Source organism: Xiphias gladius, chromosome 18 (genome assembly GCF_016859285.1).
Source record: "Xiphias gladius isolate SHS-SW01 ecotype Sanya breed wild chromosome 18, ASM1685928v1, whole genome shotgun sequence".
NCBI classification, from domain to species: Eukaryota; Metazoa; Chordata; class Actinopteri; order Istiophoriformes; family Xiphiidae; genus Xiphias; species Xiphias gladius.
In genome coordinates, this window is record NC_053417.1 from 4543710 (window position 1) to 4563528 (window position 19819).

At 38.8% G+C, this 19819-nt stretch overlaps 1 protein-coding gene across 2 annotated transcripts; it reads right to left on the minus strand.

The window, feature by feature from the left end:
• Window positions 1-275: 275 nt before the first annotated feature.
• On the minus strand, window positions 276-19180 carry LOC120804371 (glutathione synthetase-like). 2 transcript variants are annotated; one of them, XM_040153801.1, is made up of 13 exons: window positions 17828-19180; window positions 12857-13023; window positions 11835-11980; window positions 11563-11638; window positions 9876-10015; window positions 9589-9705; window positions 9025-9105; window positions 8830-8907; window positions 7769-7835; window positions 6131-6325; window positions 5112-5193; window positions 4671-4860; window positions 276-4520 (listed from the first exon to the last, which is right to left on the minus strand). In XM_040153801.1, the coding sequence occupies exons 2-13, from the start codon at window positions 12989-12991 to the stop codon at window positions 4397-4399; spliced, it is 1431 nt and encodes a 476-aa protein (XP_040009735.1). In that variant the 5' UTR covers window positions 12992-13023; window positions 17828-19180; the 3' UTR covers window positions 276-4396. The 2 variants fall into 2 exon arrangements, with proteins under 2 accessions (XP_040009735.1, XP_040009736.1); XM_040153802.1 differs by having other exon boundaries at window positions 17566-19180.
• Between the last annotated feature and the right edge of the window lie 639 nt (window positions 19181-19819).

Below are 19819 nucleotides of genomic sequence, written 5' to 3' on the forward strand. Positions count from 1 at the left end.
ATTCCAACTCCTCAACCCACCAATACTGTATATCAATAGTGTATAAGAATCACTGACAAGAAGGCCGAAACCTAACATTTTAACATTGCATCTTCATCATACCTGTGTAGCTGCACTTCCTCCTTTTTTTGGAGCATCACTTCACTGTGCACGCACCGTTGTCTTGATAAATACAGAGAGAAAATTGTTGTCCTCCACTTCAGCTTGCGTTGCTACATGTAACTCAAAAATGAGGCCTCATGACTAATACAATTATTAGGTTTTTATTTGCCTTCACAATTCAGACAGACAGTGTGGGAAAGTAAGAACATTTACTCAAGTACTATACTTGTATAATTTTGAGTTACATGTACATCATTTGAGTATTTCCATTTTTATTTTGTTTTGTATTTCTATCCCACTAGATTTCAATGGGAAAATTGAAATGGGAAATATTGTAAGTTTTATTGTAAGTTTTACTCCAATAGATTTTTTTTACAGTAATATTACATTATTTTACATCAAAGCCACTGAATTTCTTGATATTATGAACTCTTTTAATTTTGTACAGTTAGTTTCTGGCCCAACTCATGACTGTGGCCAAACATTAGATTTTGTTTTCACACTTGGTCTGAAAATTCCCTCTCTGGCAATGGAGCAGATGGGGATTTCAGATCTTTTGTGCATCAGGTTTGCCACCATGTTTCATACTGTTCCCAAACCTTAATTACCTGCTTCCTACTCGCGCACAATAAACCCTTCTACATCTAGCACTTCCACTGATGCTTACATAGCTTCTTCCCTATGCTGCGACAGTGAGGCCCATCTCTCTGCCCGGTGCACAGAGGAGGTAATCCCCTTGTGTAGCCATCTTGGACTGTGTTGCCCCACTCACGATCAGAAAACATAAAACTGAAACTCAACCCTGGGTCAACAATGACACCCGCATTCTCAGGCACTTATGTGGGAAAGCAGGGAGAAAATGGGAGAAAGACAGGCTTCAGCTCTCTCATGACATGAAGCCTGACATGAGAAACTCTCCTGTTAATCACAAAAATACTATCCTTAACCCTGCTGCCACTGCCTGCCCTCAGCCAACCAATGTCACTTGCAATGACTTTTCAAATTTTTTCATGAACAAAGCTGATACTCTCCAATCTGCTATTTCACTTCCTGCCTATGACCTCTCAGTCCCCACTCTTCACTCTGCTGTCCTAAGTGAGTTTGAGCCAGTGTCCCTTGTTCATATTAAAGACGTAGGCTCGCACACCTAGCCGACTATTTGTCCCCTTGACATTTTTCATACATGTCCGTTGAAGGAAGTGTTCGACACTGTTGGTCCTACAATGTCACTCATTCTTAATAGTAGTCTATGTAGTTGCTCTGTTCCCTCTTGCTTTAAGCATGCTGTGGTTCATCCCATTATCAAAAAGCCTAATCTAGATGCAACAGATCTAAATTACTTCCGGCCTATTTCTAAATTGCCATTGTTATCCAAAGTCATGGAAAAAATAGTTTATTCTCAATTCGTGTCCTTCCTAGAAAATAACAATATTATGGGCAAATTTTGGTCAAGTTTCAGCACACGGCACGGCACAGAGTCAGCTTTACTTAAAGGTTCCAGTGACCTACTGCTGTCTTGTGACTCTGGCAAATGTGCCCTACTAATTTTAGTAGACCTTAGCTCCACCTTTGATACAGTTGACCATTCTATTCTCCTGAACTGTCTTGAGCGTCAGGTTGTCTCCAGGGTAGGGCTCTCCAGTGGTTCACCTCCTGCCTAAAAGACAAATCTCTGTCTGTCAAATCTGGAAACCTCTTCTTCTCATCTGCTCCAATCACCTGCGGAATACCCCAAGGCTCCGTTCTGGGGTCCATTTTATTCACTTTATACATGCTTCCTTCCAAAAATCTTCCAAAAATACAATACCTCCTATTGGAATCTGGCAATAATAATAACAACTGAGTAAGGTCTCTCCTTGACTAACTCCAGGATGTGAAATATTGGATGGCAATTAACTGTCTTAAATTAAAGATTGAAGTGGTCTTGTTTGGTCTGTCCGACTCCATCATGGGTATATCAAATTTCTTAGGGCCCCTGGCGCCTCACCTACATGCCAAGACCAAAAATCTTGGTTTTATCTTTGATCCAGCTTAAAAATTTGATAAACAAGTTAACACTGTTGTCAAAAGTTGCCATTTCCAGCTAAGAAATATCGCTGAACTCATACTTTTCCTCTCTTTTAATAACCTGAAGATTGTCTCAAACACCTTAATTTCCTCTCAGCTGGATTACGGTATTACTCTTTAATTGGGCATTAGCCAGTCATCTTTGTCTCATTTGCAGCTGGTGCAGAATGCTGCTGCTAGACTGCTAACTGGAACCAGGGTGAGACAGAGTATCTCACCTGTGCTTGCATAGGATTGAGTTTAAGGTTCTTTTATTTATTCGTAAAGCTTTAAATTTCCTAGTACCCAAGCACATTTGAGCTCCTCTGCTTCGATTCCATTTCCAGATCTCTTAGATCGTGAGACCAGCATCACCTGGCTGACCCTTGGTCTAGGCTAAGGGGTAAGTGCAATCATGCATTAGCTGTAGCCACCCCAAAGCTTTGGAATAGTTAACCATTTACAATTCAGTGTTCTGTCTCTAAATACACTTTTAAGGCAAAACTGAAGACCCACCTGTTTTTCAGGCTTTTGAGTGTCTTTAAGGGCTTATTTTTTCACTTTTTTTTTTTTAATATTTTTAACTGTTCCTTGTTTAGGTATGCCTTTGGGTTAATTTTGTTAATGCCATCTCTAAGTTATCTCTTTTGTTTGTTGTTTCTTTTTGTCTAGTTACATGTTATGCTACTTTATCTCTCTTTATGCTATGTTATTGTACTGAAATTTGGTCAACTCTGGTTGTTTTAAACAAACTTAATAAACAAACATGACTTAACTTGACTTAAAAACAAATGACAAACTTATAAAACACAATGAATTGTTAAGATTAAACCAGTGATTCCCGTCCTTTTTGGCCTTTGACCTCTCATTGAAAAGCTGTGTCCACTTGGAGCCACTTGTAACCATAGATGTCTGTGAACTGTTAGCAGTTCTTATAAAGATTTACACTCTAAACTTCTCAGATGGTTTCATTTAAATAACTCTTTGAGGTCCAGAGGGGTCAAATGATCAAATTTTTGTCTAATCTTAATGTGTAAGATTCTGAAAAATGAATACACATTTGAGTCTTCAAAGGGACCTGACCCCTATGTTGGGAACCACTGGATTAAACTTCTTTACAGTATATAGAGTTGTTAAAACTAGCTCCACCTCAACCAGCTGCAACAGTAAAATGCTGTTTATACATTGCAGCATCAGTGTTAACAATATTCTAAGATAAGTCATCATATCAGTCAGTGTCCATTTTACTCATACTTTTACTTTAAGTATATTTTCCTGATATTACTTTTTTTTTTTTTTTTACTTTTAGTAAAGTGAAAGTCCTTCAAATCAAAATCGTTCTTAAGTATTTATTTATTGTTGTAGTGGTACTTCTCCCAAGGATCTGAATACTTTTGCCACCAGCAGACAGCTGTCATTTTAAGTCAGAGTTTTAAAGTATGTATATGTTCAGAACATTTAAGTTAAAATCAAGGTTTGCATTATGACTAATTTAGTGAGTTATTAGTGAGGCATATGGGGAACTATGGCTCCATGTCTCCTCCTTGCACTGTTGAATCTTAAAGTATCTGTATATGCCATTGCCATGCACAGTAAGCAGGATGCACAACAACTGACACGAACCCTGCTGCCTTGCTGGCCTGTTATGAACTCTACAGATCTCCTAGTGTGCGCTTACTGTGTGTATAATTAGCGTTTTGTCAGCCTGTAAAAATGCAAGCTGCTGCATTTGGATTAAAGGTTTTTCTATATTTCTTATATGAATGAAAACAACAGAGGAGCTAAAGCTAGCTCCAGAAAATAAGCATGTTTCCTTTCTTTTCACTACTTGATCTCCTAGAGCGATAGGAGAGCCAGTCATTTAATTTTGTTAATTTTTCACTTCCTGCATATCCTGCTATGATGGCCCTGAGAGCTCAACCCACTGCAACTTAGAGAATGCATGCAAATAGATAAAAACACAGAAAAATTAAGAAAACCTCTGAATCAACATGTGTGGAATTTACAAGAAACACTTCTAAATATATAAAACTCAAGCAAATACAAAAACATGCTGCAAAAACAGAAGAGAGAACCAGTAACAGAATCTGTTTTCTCACTTGGTAGAGTGTTTTTCTAAATACTGTGCATATGTTATCAAATTGATGAAGATATTTTTGCATTTGACTAGGTTGTGTCTGTGTGGATATGTTTCAGTAGTTGTTGAGCTTTGATCTCTCAGGGCCACTACAGATGCCATAAGAAATGTTTAGATGTTAAGAGGATTGTCAAACACAGTCACCTCCCCAATTATCCCTGCATCATTGTGTTCGACACTCTTTGTCCTTAAAATGTGACCAACAGCCTCATTAAGGACCATTTCTTGTCCGTGCCTGCATGGAGAAACAGATGCATCATGATTAAATGCCAATAAAACACCCCTTTCATGATTATCAGGCAATCTGTACCTCTACCTGATTTATTTTTTTCATTTATGCCACATGCAGGCTGTACAGTATGCCTCTGTGTCTACTATACTGTACCTCAAATAGGCTCCACAAACTCCTATTTCATAACAAACAGAGGCGAGTTTGAGTGGAAGTCCTTTCCTCAGCAGGATGTTCTGCTCCGTTCTTGGTCGGATCCTGTCCATCAGAATGTAAGCAGCTCTCCTTTTGTCACGTTTCACCTCTTGTAGCACTCGGACAATGTCCTCTCCGAAAAAATTGTTCCCTGAAGTCGCAAAGCAGAGACATGTGAGTTCACGTGTAGTCTTTTGGTAATGATAACTGCCACTGTGTTACAGTCAGTGATTTGTAAGGATGATCTGTTTGAAATTAAGGAAACTGTATCCTAGTAACTTACGGTATGAGGAATGTGGTGGGAATGCGATCAAATGGTGAAGCATCTCAAAGAACACCTCAGAGACTGGCAAAACATGTCAAACATTACCTTTTTTAGAAGGTATACCGATGTCATCTTACCCCCTCCTTCTCTCTGAGGCTTCAGGACGAACTCATCTGGGCTGGCCAAAGCCATGGCCACTGTCCGGTCACCTTCTGGACCCTGGAGTGAAAACTTACTTATTCTCCTTCTAGTTTTGTGACAAATGCATAAGAGACTGGAACAGCAGCAGCATTTCTTTCAACATGCTGTAGGTAACCAAATGTCGCAAATGAATTCAAGTGAAAATGAAAAATGTAAGCAAACAAGCAAAGTTTCAGACGGGATATTTGACTGAGGTTCTAATTTTCAAGAATCTCAGTGAGTACCTGTAACTGCAAAAAAGAAACTGAATTCACAGCTTAACATAGCAGCACTATGTCTTTTCCTTCTTGCCACCTAAAGTTAAAGGGGCCTGCAATACACATTCCTGCAGAAAGTTTCACAGTATTCCACTGATCGACCCTTGGTGGTGATAACGTTTCAACAAATGTAGCAATGCACCAACAAAGGCAGGGAAGAAGAGCACTTGTAGTTGATGTCAACATGAGGTGTTTTACATTCTGCTAGTTACGCTTCCTCCTGACCTTGCTACTCCGTCCTCTGGCCCATGACCCAGAAACTGCATCCGCCGTAGTCGGGGATGTCTTTCACATAGGGAATAAGATGTCAGTTAAAGCATTTATAGCTGATTTTAATGCTCCCTCATATCTGTTCTGTACTTTCAGTTATGTTCATATTTTAAAAATCTATTTGTCTTATTATTTCACTCAGTCACATTCTGTAACTACCTGACACAGCACCAGGTCTATAATTGGAGGTGCGGTAATCTGGCACGAGGTGTTACTGTTACTGTTAATGTTACTTGATTATTTGTACACGTTATAGGACAGTTGAGATGCTGTGCATTGTCAGTAATTGCTGTTGCCTAAAAATAATGTTGGAGTGAGCGAGGATGTCCCATTTGGCAAATATAATTCCTCTCTTCTTACGAATCTTGGCGTCACATTATCTTTGTACGATAGCAGATAAAACTGTTTAGTGGGTGTCATTTTCTTACCATGTCTAAAGTGTAGAGGCCAGCGAACGTTGCTCTGATCTGCTCCACTACCTGAGGCTGATCGGGGAAGAATTTCTCCAGAACTCCAGGTCTTGCGAGCACCTGCTGGACCTTCTTGGTTCCAGCCAGGTGAGTGGCGATGTCTGGACATTTCACAGCCAGAGAGCGCTCCATCAGAAGACGAGTATCCCAGGTCTACACCGTACATAAGTTCTGTGTTAGAAATGTTACACAACTGGAAATGTTCCTTTCCATCATTTGATGTATTTTGGGTTTTTTGTTTTAGAGAAAAGAGGACTTCTGGACATTGTAATTTGACCTGATGCCGCCTTACCAGATTGATTGGTTTCACACAGCCTGCAATAAGTTTCTCAAAGCCGGGAACATGTCCACATTTATGAGAAGGCTATGCGACCTGACACCACCACATTCACCACAGACATCAGATTAAAAGACAACTTTATCTTACAACTAGCTCAGCTAGCTTACAGTGTGTTGCAGCAGTGCATTAGCATGATGTTTCTATGAAGAAAAATTACAAGAGCACTGATGTTTAGCTGATCAGTACAATGACGCCAGTCATCGTTAAAAACTTTAAGTTATTGACATTATTCGCATTTGCCACAAATCATCACTAAACTAGCTGATTTTTAATTTGTTGATCTGGAAGTTTATTTATAAATATATATTAAAACACAATTTTTGTAACATGTACTGTATATTTTATTGTCGATATAATTTGGACTAAACAGCGTGTTTCAAAATAACAAACCCATTCCGTAGAAAAAACGGATTGTGTGTAACAGTGTAACTAACCAGATGAGTCTCCGCTGTGACTTGTGTTTTGGATGAAGAAATTTTGAATTAACATGTTTTAAAACAGCCACTCATAAAGCTTCTTCTTTGATTTTAAACACATAACTAAAACACAAATACCAATGCATTCTGACCAGTCACCATGACTCTTATAAGAGTCATGGTGACTACTCTGTCATGGTGACTACTCTGTAGAAGAAAGTCATTTCCTTCCAGCTCTGTCGATAAAGTGTATGTTATAAAACTGGTCAAATATTTCATAAAATGCAGACACAAGGAGATCACAAGCAGTAGATGTTAATCTACTCAACGTGACACTTTGGGTGCAGACAGGAGGTTAAAAGACAGGGGTTGCTCACAGTGACAGACCCACAGAAAATTATCACCCACCTCTGTAGTTCTCCTCAGCTCTACGGGGCGCTTTATTGTCTTTTTGCTCATTGTTTTGATCTTCCAAACGTTTTCAGTTTTCAGTTTAGAAGCTGTGATATACCCACTTTACAACACCTGCACTACACCTAGTGTCAGAAAGACACAGTTAGTAACTAGCATCTGAACGTAGTGGAGTATTCAGTGGCTAAAGAGCCAGATATTTACTTTATGAGTTGATTGAAGACCAAAACGGAGCTAAAAGGAGGCTGACACAAACCCAAAATGAATGCATATGTCTCTGCTGGATGTGCAAATAAGCAACTGTCAACCCCATCAAATTTATAAGTCAATATTTGTGTTTACAGCTTGGTTCTACTGCCCCAAGTTACCAAAAAATAAGTTAATAGAGTTTTAAAGTAAGACATAGATTAAGGAATATTCATATCTTACCCGTTCAGTGTAGTTGTCTGGCATGTAGCCATAGCGGTAGTAAACCACAGCTACCTCCAGCCCATCTCTGCAGAGTTACAGTTAGTAAGCGTTAAGTCCCTTCAGAAATGTCTTCGGCAGGGTTAAGGGAACTGATATACTGTGGCTTGGTCAAAATATTATAACTGCTGTGAGGGTCACAAACCAATCATTCTTCCTGATAAAATTGTCCTTAATGAGTGACAGTATAAACAAAAGTCCTATATTTTGGGAAATATGTCGGTGAGAAAAGTATCAATCTGAAATCTGTGCATTATTAGGGAGCTAAAGCCAGCAGGCAGTGAGCTTAGCTTACCATGAAGACTGGGAAAAGGGGGAAACAGCTAGCCTGGCTCTGTCCAAAGGACAACAAACAATCCATCTACCAGCATCTCTAAAGCTCACTTATTAACATGTTATATCTCTACGGGGTGCCAATGGTAAAGTGGCACATGCTGAAATGAACAGCAACATTTTGCCAAACAAGATTTTTAAAAAGTGGTGTGAATTCTTAAAGTCACTTTTTACCAGATTTACAGCAACATTTGTGAACTTTGTCATATTTCATTGTATTAAAATATATTTATATATAATTAATGTAATGTTTAATCAGTGAACAAAACTGGGTTACACGCAGATGGGAGGATGATCTGGTGAACAGAAACGGGAACCCAGAAACAGGTCATCCAATAACAGGGAAACAGGAACATAAGAAACACAAGAAACATGTACAGACGAGCTGACAAAGGAGTGAGGGGAACACAGAGACTAAATACACAGGGAGGCAAGGGGTAATTGGGAACAGGTGAAACTTGTCAGGGTGGGGCAGGCCGTTTCTAAGGCGGGAAACACACCAGGGCATGTAAAGCAAACAGACATGCCAACTCCTCATATAACATGAAAGCCAGTTGGCATATATCGAAAAAAAAAACCAAACAATTCCTTTAAACCACCTCAGAACATAGCTAACTGTACAACATGATCCCTCTATAGCATGTAAAATCCAAGTGATTGTTTCTTAGCTATTAAAAATTCCCACTCACATAAACAATCTTTTGTCACCATCTAGAAATCCCTTTCTGGACACCTCCTCAAACCTTCTGCGGATAACGGGAATATTTCTGCACAAAGAGAGAGAGCGTTGCCTTTTTTGGAGTAAAAATGTTAACTAAAAAGTGTCCGTGTTTTCATTATGACATGTGACAAATTAAAGTCTCTCATAAAGCCTTTGTTCCTACCTCTTCCACAGCTCTCTCTCAATGTAACGATGACTGAGTTTGCTAATCTGGACATCCTCGACCAGAAATAGAATTACTGCCCTGCAGAAAGAGAATCCAGATTATTCCTGATTTGTTGGTATTATTCAGTCAACGATAAAGGGAACTTAACAAATAGCTCATCTCCCTCTCAGGGGTAAAATCGTATCATTCTAGCTGTAAATGTCTTAGAACCTTGTTGCTGCGAACATATCAAGGAAAAGTAACACAGACTATTACTTGTAGTGTAATCAAATGTTAGGCCACTGTGTTTCCTCTTCCCTCTAGGGATTTAATGTAGGATGAACACTAAATCAAATCAAATTGATATGCGTGGAAAAACATGGGATAATACAAATAAAAACCAAACAGACTTTTCTATTTTCCATAACAAGAAATTGTGCAAAATTGTAATTATGTGATTATCAAATGTAATCAACCAAAACCTGCACTTCCCTGTCTGTGACATCTTCTGGCCCTGTAACTATTTTGTTGATAAACTTGTGTCTCATACAGTGTATTGAGCTCCGCCAACACTAGACTTACTTCTGTTGGCCATAGAGCTCCCAGGCCTTGGCGAGAGCGGCGCTCATTCCAGGTGTCCTGTTGGTGTCCTGGATACACTTGCTCTCTTCCAACAGACCAACTGACTTCATTACATGCCTGGAAAATCGCAGGGAACCGCATTTACGCATTTCATATAGCGAGGCATGGGCATGGTAAGCGTATTTGACAGCACTCTCAACATCTGTAAATTTAAATCCATCTGGACAGCAAACGTAAACTTAACCTGATAAACATACCATCCGCTCGGTTAAACTGATGACCACTACCTGTGCACAGCAGGGAGACGGTCAGACACACCAAAACCACCAGCAGCAATAGTGTTGATCTCTATTTGCTTCAAGGAGGATGATCCATCTGCCCTCTGATCCACCATGTAGTCAGACCGGATCAATCCCACCACAATAGACTGGTAAGAAGATACACAATTCACTTGCAAACCCCAATTTCACTCATAAAATTCATCACCGCAGGATCACCTGCAGAAATAATCTTCTGTCACTACAAAACTAATATGGTACCCAAATATGATAAGGACTATTAAATCATTTCAATCTATATCATCTCATTTTGATTAAATGGGGAGTGTTTTAGTTAAATTACTCTAGTTTAGTCTTAGTGTGACAAAAACTGACAAACACTCGTTTGCACTGACAATCGGCTGAAGTGGCTTGAAAAAAAATATATATACACAGTACTGTGCAAAAGCTTTATGCACTTTCAATGCTAAGATTCTTATCCAGTCTAGGGCAGGTGTCTGATTGCTCGGAAGAAAATCATGCTGCTGTTTGAAAACGAGCCCAAACATTCAGCCAGAGACATAAAGAATATATTAATATCTTCAGAGACAAGGAGAACAAGGAGTCCTGCAGCAGATGGTCTGGCCCCCACAGAGCCCTGATCTCAGCATCATGGAGTCAGTCTGGGATCACATGAAGACACAGGAGACACTGAGACAGACTAAATCCACAGAAGAACTGGGGCAAGTTCTCCAAGATGGTCGGAACAAATTAGTTGCCAAATACCTTGAAAGAAAGTGTACCGAGGAGAACTGGTGCAGTTTTAAAGGCAAAGGGTCATTGATTTTTCAATATTTGCCCCGTTTTTACTTGAGCTGAGGTGACATGACTTAAATTGATTTTTGTTAAAGGTTACATAGTTACACCCACATTTGCCCCAGACAGTGAATCTGTTCGCCTGAAACTCGGACGCGCTTTAGTTTCACTTCTTGGGATCTACTCCTCCATTCCTCCAGTTAGATGAGAAGACTGACACCACTGTCGTGTCTGTGGAGTGAATATGAAGCTAGAGCCAGGGGAGGATAAACTTGGAACAAAAACTGGAAGCAGGGGGACACAGCTCCCCTGAATCAGTCCAACCAGCACATCTAAATTTGACCAGTTAAGATGATATTAGTTAAATGTTGATTAGGAAAATTACAGGTGCTGGTAGGCAGATATTTTTTGTTTTTTAACTTTTGGACAGAGCTAGAGTAGCTGTTTCCCCATGCTTCTGGTCCTTATGCTAAACCCATCTAATCTAGTCACTAGTAGGTTGCTGCCACATATTTGCCAGATATCAGAGTGGTACGTCTGTTCTCATTTATCTCGTGGCAAAGAGTGAATAAGAATATTCCCCTAAGTATCAGTTTCTTTCATGAGCAGAGGACAAGGATATTTAACTAATACTGGTTTATAGCTTAAAGAATGAGCCTGGTGATATTCTCCATTTTATTAATGAGACGACCAAAACTAACAAAGAATTGATTCTCCTGACAAATATTGTGTGTGTGTGGCTTATTTTGACTCAGTCTCACATACAACGTCCTGCTGCTGCAAATACTCAGTAGTGCACATTAGGTGTATTAACACACACCAGTCCTATCTATTTAGAGTGCCAATGCCGTTTCAAAGCCGGGTTATCCAAATTGTTAACATTGTAAATGTAGTTTCTTACCTGTGTCCGACCCTCCTGCTGCACTTCTCTGTATATGCCAATCAACTTAGCTGTGAAATCATCTGCCTGGATAGTACTGTGATGTGGGAGAAGATGACGCATCCAACATCAAACATCAGTGAATTTTGTCATTTGTCACCATGCAAATCATGGCAGATCAAATCAGTTTGCATGAGAGCATAATATTATTATTATGACATTTGGCTTTATGTTGGCTTTGTGGAGGTGGTTTTAGAAAAAAACTTCAACCATCGACAAAATTCCCTTTATACCCTGCAAGCGCCTCTTCCAGAAAGTCGGGGTCCTGGCTGATTTTGTTCACCAGTGTGTTGAAGTGAGTTTGCACTGCCAGAGCCTGGAGGAGGGCAGCTTTGGGCACAGGTGTGGGGAAGAGTGTGAACGGGGCATAGGTCACCACCTGAAAAGAGGACACAAATATATTGACTCATTGCTTTTAGAACCAATAAATAGGTTAAACAAAAAAAATACAAAAAAATAACGTTACCAAACTATACATATTGCACATATTGCAAGAAAAGTTTTTCAATTCAAATGTAATTTTGATTATTTTTTGGAATTTCTTTGGCTTTTTTTTTTTTTTAATTTCATATACAATTATGAAATTAGAAACATTTTTCTCCCAATACTATAACTTGAATTAATAAATTTATCTTGTAGCACCCTTGGCCCCAGAGGCGTCCACTCTTCACATGACTGGTTTATGGGACACTCAAACTTTGTGGCCTACGGATTGTTATTAAAAACACATCAAATCACATACCAATTTTTACACAATAATTCACATTTTAACCAATGATTCCGGTGCATGGAAATCAAAAAGAGACACAGTGAGTGGAATTTTGTCACTGCCAATGGCAGGCTACAGCTGCAGCCTATAAAACAACAGATAATAACATATATAGCATGGATCTATGGGAAGATGGATATATAGCACCATGGTCGATGTAGCACTGATACCAATACTGGGTTAACTTTACCAAGAACCAATGGAATGCTTTGACCCAGTGCTAGTGTTATTTTTAGATTACTGTTGGGTTACTGGACCAAAACAACCCCAGTCTTGGGTTGTATTCTACTGGATAAAGTTAACCAATTATTACATTGTTGCTATACTGACCCAGGCTGTTTTTAGTGTGTAAAGTCCTCCCAGGGCCTGGTTTTGCCAATCCATGGTTCCCGTGGGATTTTATGTCACTCTCTAATGCAAACCAGTCATTAACACTAGTTGAAAACATAAATGAAAAAGAAGACAAATCGGTGTGGTTACCCCTACCTCAGATGAATTGGGGTTCTCATGTGTCCGCTGTATAATCCCAAGTTGAAGAGCCAGCTCTTTGGCTTCATTCACTAAACTGTTAAGTCTGTCAGGATTTTTGATCAGGTGCTGGAGAATGACTTTTGTTGCCATCACTGGGGGCCTGAGGTCTAAAACACAGCAACCTTTCAGGAAACAAACACATATGGAAACACATTTCACAAAAGAAATTAAGTGGAGACACAACAATGTTTCAGGGGGCCTTTCTGGGCAAGTAGATGACTAGCTTTACTTTGCTTGGTAAAACCTGAACACCCTAAATTGGAAAACCTTGACATTAAGCAAAATTCCAAGTTTTACTGAGTGTAGTGATCTAGCATGCAAATGTAAGACAGTGAGGTTAGAAGCGAGGCTGCCAGTTGCCACTCGTGCCCTCAACAATCAGCTACCCTGCTGTTCTCATTAAAGGGAAATTCCAATATTTTTCAGCCTGGGTTTCATTCTTACTTTGCAGAGCCTCCCTAAGCTTTCCAAACAAGCCTAACTTTACATCATCAACACTTACCTCCTAGTCCAGTCAAAAGGAAACACAGAAAATATCTCACTGGACTAGCTATTGAAGCTAACTGCATTGGGGCAGCCAACTGGCTAACTAAACTATTAGTTTTTTACTTATCGTTTCATATACAACATCACCAAGAACAAGTAATTCCCCCAGAATGTACTTTACAGTTCACTTAGTGGGAAATTAATGTTCACAATCACCACCAAGGCACAAATGGGAGGAAGGGAAACCAACTATGGACAGTAAACCTTTATGGGAATAAAAACCATAACTTCTAGGAAGAAGTTATGGTTTTTCTTATTAAATTCTGAGCTGAGCCTTTAGAACTGCATAAGCCCACCTCAAAAAAAAACTGCTGCAAAAGGCAATTTTACACCCAAAGGCTTCTACATTCAACCACGGCAGTTGCCACTGTTACTGGCTAAGTAAGAGTCAGTGCTTGCCGGGTTGTCCTGGTTGTTGTTGGTGGTGCATTGAATCAGTAAAGTCCTGATTCTGCACTAGTAGGCAATCAAAAGAAAATACTTGCTGAGCAATGACAAGATCATGCAAAACTTCTACTGTGTGTGAAAGTGTGTCTTATGAGCCATGAGTCAAAGTTTATTTAAAGATTATTAGCTTTATATTAATTTATCTGCATTTAAAAAATGACATCACGAATCAGTTACTGGACTAAATGTTGTTGAAATGTGAAAGTTTATTAGATATCAACATTGCACATAATACTAATATACATGATCCATAATATTATTTAGTTACTCTAATCCAGGAAGATTAAATTACTGTTTTTCAATGATGGAACAGTCATTTCAATGTTGTTGAAATACCAGTTATATGTAACCTTGACATCTAATAAACTTTCAATTTATAAAACAAATGTTGCCTGGTTTTGACATCTTTTGACCTCCAGTGCTTACTGTTATCTATTTAATATGAATGTGCTGTAATATTAGGCATTTATTTTCTGTTTCTGTAGCCCTTTTCTGAACTACATTACAGTGTGTGAAAGTGTTTTTTACTATGAGGCTACAGCCATGGGTCAAAGTTTATTTAAAGATTATCAGGCCTCATTTATAATTGTAATTATAATTATAATAATGTATCAGCCATCAACAATATATACAACGCAGAAGCGTGAGAGATGGAGGTCCTTCATCTCACACTCCAAACAATCACTACTAGTACTACTCCATCGTTGTCCTCCATATTGCCAAAAGACTCTCCTCTCTGATAGCTCTCTGCTAGTAGCAGCATGGATTCTGCTCACTCCGTCATTCTGGATTTGACGTCGTCATTGTGTGTTGCGTTGACCGTTATGCCAAAGACACTTTGAAATCCAATTTGAGCGGTAGGAGGGTCCCGGACTGAGACGCATCTGTAAAAATCTGGAATCGTTTCAAATCACCTCCAAATTTGGTTTGGATCCAATTTACTAAAATCGCATTTTTTTTTTATGTCCAGACTTCCCAAAATCAATCTGGAATCTGGATATGCCAAAAATGGATTTGGGCTGGCAGTCTGAACAAGTCCATCGAATTCTGAAATGTGACACCAGCTAAACACTGCTTTTTGTAAGACATCAGAAGCCAAAAAATTTGGAAACCACTGTTCGCTAGTAGCTAAATCTGGTGCAAAGCATCTCCTCTCTCAGATTGCTGTTTTTGTACATGACCCCTGACAACAATGAGCGTAATAAAAATAAACTTCAAAATCAAGCTATATTTTCAATCGTCATTTTCCTATCCTTATCATTATTGTCTACAGGCCTCCTAAACAGTGTGCTGCATTTTTAGATGAGTTCCCTGAACTGTTATCAGTAGTCAGCACTAACCACGAACTGTCTGAAGGATGATGTACTGGAAATTGTAAATCAATCTCTGCTACTTTCCCTGTAGCACTTAAAATGGCAGTTGTTAAACCCCTTCAAAAGAATACCAATTTCAACCCTCTGGGCAATAAAATGCACTTAAATTTAAGACCAATCTCAAATTTACCTTTCATGAACAAGATTATAGAAAAGTTAGTGTCTATACAACTCAATCGTTATCTGAACGAAAACTGTATCTCAGAGAAATTTCAATGTGGCCACCGGTCTCGACACAGTACTGAAACAGCACCGCTAAAAGTAGTAAATTATCTTAGAATGAATCTGAACAAAGGAAAAATATCAGTTCTTGTACTCCTCGACTGAAGTGCTACATTCAACACCATTGATCATAGAATCCAGCACAGCATCTCAGGCACTTTTCTAAACTTGTCTTTTCTGACAGGAAGAGACTATGTGGTGTCCCTGGGTGAATCGGTGTCATCTAAAATGGAGGTCACCTGTGGCTTCCCTCAGGGGTCCATTCTGGGTCCCACACTTTTTAATCTGTACATGCTGCCACTGGGAAACATTATAAGAGAGCATGAAATTCATTTTCATACTTACTGACGATACATAGTCATATGTTCCAAGCTCATCTGATGACATAAGCCAAATTGATAAACTGTCATGCTGCATCAGCTACATTAACATGTGGATGTCACAACATTTTCTGCAACTTAACCAAGAGAAAACTGAGGAACTCATCATTGGTGCCAAAGGTATGGAGAGTCATTTTTAGTGCTCATTTACAACAGTTAACTATGAACACAAAGCATGAAGCAAAGAACCTCTGCGTCATCTTTGATTGTGACCTGTCCTATGAATCTCAGGTGAAAAATGTCAATGCTTTTTACCATCTCAGAAATTTTGCCCGGTTAAAAAGCTTTCCTGTCGAAGGTAGACACAAAAGACTTATTCATGTTTATTTCTGGATGACTTCCCTGTTGTAATGCCCTGTTTTCAGAACTCCCAAAGAAATCCTTAAACAAACTTCAGATGATTCAAAATGCAACAGCACATCTTCTTACCAAAACTAAATGTAGAGAACACATTAGTCCAGTTTTAAAGGCCCTTCATTGGCTCCCTCTTCATCTCAGAATTCATTCTAAGATTATACTTATAGTTTTTAAATCTCTTAAAGGACTAGCTCCTGACTATTTATGTGATATGTTGGTTAGGTATGCCCCTTCTAGACCACTAAGATCCTCTAACTCTGGTTTCTTAATTATTTCCCAGAGTAGAACTAAGATATACGGAGATGCTGCATTCTTTGTCATTCGCTATCTCCTCTGGAATAGCCTTCCAGAGGAGGTCAGATCATCTGATTCAATTGATAGCTTCAAACGAAACCTTATCTTTATCTTTATCAATTTCTGGTATCAGAACTATTTTTTTTTTTCTGGGCTTTTGTATTTATGTATTTTTTTGTCTCTTGTCTTATAATTTTATTGTAACTTTTATTGATGTAAAACAGTTTGAGTAGTACTTGCTGTATGAACTGTGCTATACAAATAAAGTTATTATTATTAAAGTTTAACTAACATCTAGAACACTAATTTGTGGTTTTTCACGAGCAGTGGGACCATGTATGAATTTGACTTGCTTTGCCTTGCCCTGTGTGTGTGTGTGCAGTCTGATCCAGCAGAGTTCATAGAGTTCATAGTTATCATAGCAATACCCCTCCCACTCAGCGTGCTCCGCCAGACATTCGCATGCAGTACGCTGCTTCAGACCTCCTCGTGTTTGGGCCTGAACAGGAGATGGGGGGGGGGGGTTTCAGTGACAAACTTTGGAGGCGGGCTGCAGGCTGCCCACCCAATCAGAAGTTAGAAACAGTACTTACTTTCAGTAACTGTCTGTGCTATTTTACATTGACTGAACAAGATTTTTTTTTTTTTTTTACTTTTGATTGGGTGGGCAAGACCCACCTTTCCCATAGCCACTGCTGGCCTGGCTTGATAGCTCTAGTCCAGGAAGATGTTAACTTGCATTCATTACATGGTAGTAACATTTCAGCTTACCCTGTATAGCCACAAATGCCTTATGTATATTATATATACATACACATATTCATATATATTCATATACATCTCTCTCTATATCTCTCTCTATCTCTCTCTCTATATATATCTATATACATACACATACACATACACATACACAAACATACCAGTAACTGCTTTTCATGTTGTGGCTGATCAGTATATCTTAACATTAAATTGTTTTTTAAGACACTGAAAAAAGACTCACAATACAAAACGCACCTTCCAAAACCCCAATTTAATTTATAGTTACTAAAACTTCAAATACTGCTAGATGGTAGAGACGGTGCACGAGAATGAAACTAAGAACAGAATGACGAATGATACAAATGAGGAAATCAACTTAGGAAATACATCGACTCTCAGACAGTTACATTTGAAAATGCTTATAATCAATACAAATGTTACCTGGAAAACCTGAACCTGGGAGTTGCCATCCCAGGTGATTACCCATCTTCACCAGATTTTCACCACTTAATTTACAATCACTACATGATAGTAACGCATATGCTTACCCTGTATAGCCAAAAATATCTTTCAGTATAAGCGCACTTCTGAGAAAATGCTGCTGCAGGACAGTAAGCCTCAGAGGCACCACGACTACATGCAAAGTGTAACTAACTCTTCCTCTAACATAGTAAGTAGCGTCTGCCTCAGCCACAAACCACAACCAACCAGTCTCATTTCTAAGGCTTTAGTTAATTAAGGGGAAACACCCATGGAGCTGCAATGTAGTCTCAGTCCGTCATCCTTCATGGGAGTTACCCTTACACGCAACAGATCCTATCAGATAGACTCACATCACAAAACACAACCGAAACCCCAATTTAAAACATTAACAGGATTTTAGTTACCAAAGCCTCGAATACTGCTGGATGGTAGAGACGGTGCACTAAGAGAATAAAACTAAGAAGAGAATGACGAATGATACAAATAAGGAAATCAACTTAGGAAATACATCAAGTGTCTTTCAGACAGTTACATTTGAAGATGCTTATAATCAATACAAATGTTACCTGGAAAACCTGAACCTAGGAGTTGCCATCCCAGATGATTTCCAAGTTTCAAGTTTGATCAGGTATCAGTTTATAGTTCAGACTCAAAATGAGTATGTAGCTGTTTACCTGCTTGTTTTGGTGTTTATTTTGTTTTAAACTTGGATTATACTGAATGTATTAATCAAAATTTGAATTAGTTACTCAGTTAGAAAGTGTCACTTTGGGCTCTATGTAATTGTGATGAGCCTTTTTTAATAAGAGAAGTAATCAGGCTTTTACTTGTAATGTAATGAGTATTTTAACAGTGTGGTATTAATACTTATGCTTAAGTGAAAGATCTGAATACTTCTAGCACTGACGTGTTAATTAGCGAGGTTTAGAGGCACTGGTTGGGGGACTTTTTTCCACCCTTGGACAGAGCCAGGCTAACTGGTTCGCCCATGCTTTCAGTCTTCATGCCTGTTCACACACAGTACTCAACATAGTTCAAGTGATAATAGTAAAATAAAACCCACCCGTTGATGGTAGACAGCAAAAACCAGCTGTTTAAGGACACTCCGTTTTTTTCTTTTCTACTATTTTAAACACTAGCAGCTTCGAGTATTCCTGTTAACCTGGGCTTTACTCTTCAAGTTTTTGCAATCATGATGATTGACTTTCGTCAGAGTTTTACAAATTTCATAGATGCAGGGCAGACGCCTCCTGAAAAGGTCGACAGTCAAACTGAAGCAACTATAAACCATATAATACATGTAAACTATTACTGAGCCTGATAAGATCCAGTTTTCCAATCACAAATATTCAAAAAAACTTAACATCACATTGCACTGTGTTGCCACAATATAAGGCAACAACAGCACTGCAGTAAATCCTAGAGTATCTCTAGGAAACCATTTTCAGTTTTAACTATATTGTGTCAGGTCTGTCTGGAGGCTGCAGTGGTGTTGAAGTGTGCTGAAATGAGATGCATTTTATCTCTCAAACACATTCTTGTAACAAAGTGCCCACGCTGCTTTGGAAAAACCCAAATGAGCATGATGTGGTAACAGAAGAGTGCCACAAGATGGTAGTTTAGACCCACTTTACCATGTTTCTAACAGTAAGCTGCTCTCAGTGCAGTCAGTGTGCCCTATCAGAAATGGTCCACCAAAGAAAAGGGATTATATCGATAACATAGAGATAGTGAAGCTTTTTATCAAAAATGAAGGCATAACACCAGTGTAGAACATCTAAATTGGAAGTGCATTGAGCCATTCTAAGGGAAGTTACGATACTTAACAAAGAAACCCACAGTGCTTGGCGAATCTACTTTTGTAAATTGATTACTGATCACAAAAAATAAAAATAAAAAGATGATTCTCCCTTCATTTGAGGCAAATAAATACTTCAGCATTTATTGAGATTTATGGAAATAAAACATGTTGCTGCAATGAGCATGTTATGTTAAAGTATGTTTTTTTAATCACTTACTGGCTTTACGTTTTATTACTTTCTCAAGCCCTTGAGTGC

Excerpts from the sequence above, each read along its gene's own strand:
- LOC120804371 (XM_040153801.1), bottom strand. The coding sequence starts at position 12,991 with ATGGCAACAAAAGTCATTCTCCAGCACCTGATCAAAAATCCTGACAGA. Across the intron at positions 7,836-8,829 it reads GGTGACAAAAGATTGTTTAT|AGATGGGCTGGAGGTAGCTG; the intron begins GTGAGTGGGAAT and ends GTAACTCTGCAG. Across the intron at positions 4,861-5,111 it reads GCCTCAGAGAGAAGGAGGGG|GGAACAATTTTTTCGGAGAG; the intron begins GTAAGATGACAT and ends TTGCGACTTCAG.